Source organism: Anarrhichthys ocellatus, unplaced genomic scaffold (genome assembly GCF_004355925.1).
Source record: "Anarrhichthys ocellatus isolate YVR2014 unplaced genomic scaffold, GSC_Weel_1.0 scaffold6373, whole genome shotgun sequence".
Lineage (NCBI taxonomy): Eukaryota > Metazoa > Chordata > Actinopteri > Perciformes > Anarhichadidae > Anarrhichthys > Anarrhichthys ocellatus.
The window spans coordinates 1-2,929 of record NW_022286347.1 but is presented as its reverse complement, the minus strand read 5'-3'; the positions used below and the strand labels follow the sequence as shown (position 1 = coordinate 2,929).

At 44.8% G+C, this 2,929-nt stretch overlaps 1 protein-coding gene across 1 annotated transcript; it reads right to left on the bottom strand.

The window, feature by feature from the left end:
- Positions 1–9: 9 nt before the first annotated feature.
- On the bottom strand, positions 10–2,919 carry LOC116380195 (low-density lipoprotein receptor-related protein 6-like). Its single transcript, XM_031842140.1, has 3 exons — positions 2,095–2,919; positions 990–1,279; positions 10–414 (listed from the first exon to the last, which is right to left on the bottom strand). The coding sequence occupies exons 1-3, from the start codon at positions 2,423–2,425 to the stop codon at positions 184–186; spliced, it is 852 nt and encodes a 283-aa protein (XP_031698000.1). The 5' UTR covers positions 2,426–2,919; the 3' UTR covers positions 10–183.
- Positions 2,920–2,929: the final 10 nt, after the last annotated feature.

Below are 2,929 nucleotides of genomic sequence, written 5' to 3'. Positions count from 1 at the left end.
TAAATGAACAGGATAATATGTATGAATTAACAGGATAATATGTATGACGTTACGGGGAAAAACTTAAATATTCTCTGAGATTTAAGGAGATTAACTATAGGAGAAACAAATATTTTTTGTTCCTACGATGGTCTTCATACTGGTCTACAGTCGTACTGATTGGTCTCCTCCTGGTTTTAGTTCTCACCCTTCAGCTGGATCCAGAGCCAGAGCTCGTGGACTGTCCAGGTCCTTCCAGACCAGGACCTGTCGGTGCTGCCCGTCCAGCTTGGCCACCTCGATGCGGTTGGTACCGGTGTCGGCCCAGTACAGGTTCTTCCCCAGCCAGTCCACCGCCATCCCCTCCGGGTAGTCCAGACCGAACTCCACCACGTGTTCCAGAGCGCTGCCATTCATGAAGGCCCGGCTGATGGTCTGCAGGGGGGACGAGGCAAGACCACGTTAGACCACGTACAGGTGTTCAGGTTCCATACTGAGAATCTGACTGAACCATATACGTATATATTAGTGCTGGGCAAGTTAACGCATTAATTAATTAACACTGACAATTATTTTATCGCGTGTTAACGCAGTTTTTTTATTATTATTAAGCGGACATTTTTAACACAAGAACCGGCCGGCCAGAAGCGAGCGGTGAACAGCTGTTTGTGTGGCGTCACTTCCGTCTCTTCCCGTTTCCTTCACCTACATTCCCCTGGGTCCTAAGTTCCTCCATGTACAGCTTCTTATCACCCTCTATCTACCAACGTACATTTATAACAATACCACACATATTACGGTTATTGCACTTTTGTTCATATAGCAGTACTTTTAAAATAGAAGTGCACAATACACTACTTTTGAATTCATTATTGAATTTTGCGCATAACAATGCGATTAATTGCAAAAACATCATGCGATTAATCACGATTAAAAATTGTAATGGTTACCCAGCACTAATATATACACATACTCATTAAAAGATACGGAGGAGGAGAGTCTCTTCTCACCTTCAGAGTGATGTCGGTCCAGTAGATCCGGTTGTCGGTGACGTCGAAGTCGAGAGCCGAGGCCTCCTTGACTCCAGTGAGCGGTATGGCCACGTTGTTGTTGTTGGTTTCCAGTGAGATGCGTCGGATATCGGTGTGACGGGAGAAGAGCAGGAAGGCTTCGGGCACGATGCAGGTCCTCATGTCAGAGATGAGCTCCAGACCGATGGGACATCCGCACTGAACGCCCTGAGGCTTGTAGAGGCACAGGTGGCTGCAGCCACCGTTACTCTCTGCACATGGGTTGGTACCTGAGGGGGGCGGGGCCACAGGTAAGTCACAAGTGAGTCACAGCTGGGTCACAGCTGAGTCACAGCTGGGTCACAAGTGAGTCACAGCTGGGTCACAAGTGAGCCACAGGGTTCTGGTCAGTGGTTGAAGTTGAAGACTGTCTGGAGGAGTTTGATTTATTTTCTATAATAAATATAAATTGTTCTTTCTAGGTGTTTGTGGCCGATTTCTGACTACATGATGCAGGATATTTTTTCTGGATGATAATATTTAGTTAGTGTTGAGGATTAATTGAGTCACTTTCAGTTTATTTTAGATTATCAAAACCAGAAAGAACCGATCAGATGGATCAATCAGGGAGCTTTAGAGGAGCTGGTAGGACCCAGGTTAAGCTAAGCTAACTGTTAACCTCTGAATCCAATCTTTATGCTAAGCTAAGATAGCTGTTTCCAGTCTTTGTGCTAAGCTAAGGAAGTTGTTTCCATTCTTTATGCTAAGCTAAGATAGCTGTTTCCAGTCTTTGTGCTAAGCTAAGGAAGTTGTTTCCATTCTTTGTGCTAAGCTAAGGAAGTTGTTTCCATTCTTTATGCTAAGCTAAGATAGCTGTTTCCAGTCTTTATGCTAAGATAAGATAGCTGTTTCCAGTCTTTGTGCTAAGCTAAGGAAGTTGTTTCCATTCTTTATGCTAAGCTAAGATGGCCGTTTCCAGTCTTCATGCTAAGCTAAAATAGCCGTTTCTTGTCCCGGTCTGAAGTTTTAACTGGAGCAACATCTACTGGAAGGACCACCATGGGTCCTTCCAGTCCCATGCTGGTCTTCTGGGTCCTGGTCTCACCGTAGAACTGGTGCACATAAGTGGCCTTGAGGCCCATGAGGTCTGGCAGCTGGTCGATGATAACCTCTCTCTCCGCGGTGCGTTTGTGGACCCGTTCGATGCTGCGGCGCTGCCAGTCTGTCCAGTAGATGAAGTCTCCCAGCAGAGTGAAGCCGAAGATGTGAGGAAGTTTGTCCTCCACCAGCACTCGTCGTCCTGTCCCGTCCATGTCCATCACCTGACAGGTAGACAGACAGGAGGGTGAGACACACCGAGCATGCTCACAAGAACACTTTAAGGAGAACACATGGCTAGAGTTCATGTAATATATGAAGAGAAATAATAAAGACATGTAGAAATGTGAGGAATCTACAGACAAAACCTGCACCACCTCCGAGGCTCAGGTGAGGTCACAAGAGGAAAATAAAAACAGACAAGAACACGGAGAGATTGCGCGAGGACAGAAACCACAGAAGAAGAAAAGAGACCGTCGTGTTTTCATTCTGACCGTTGACACCTTTAACAGGAACATATTCTACATTTACATTAAATATGATCTTTCTCTTTTCTTATTTTCATGGAGAAGATAGTTTTTGGATTAACTAAATACATTAGTTTCCTTATGTGGCGAAAAGATAAATCCACAATATTTATATAAAAAATGACCAAAACATGTTTCATGTTTGTTATTTATATCAGCTCATGTTAAAGCTGGCAGGACGTCCGACTCTGTGACCGAACAATCACAGCGAGGAACCACCGTGAAGCAGCAGAAGAACTACAACTCCCAGGTGAACTCACACTGATTCTAGAACTACAACTCCAGGTGAACTCACACGGATTATAGAACTACAAC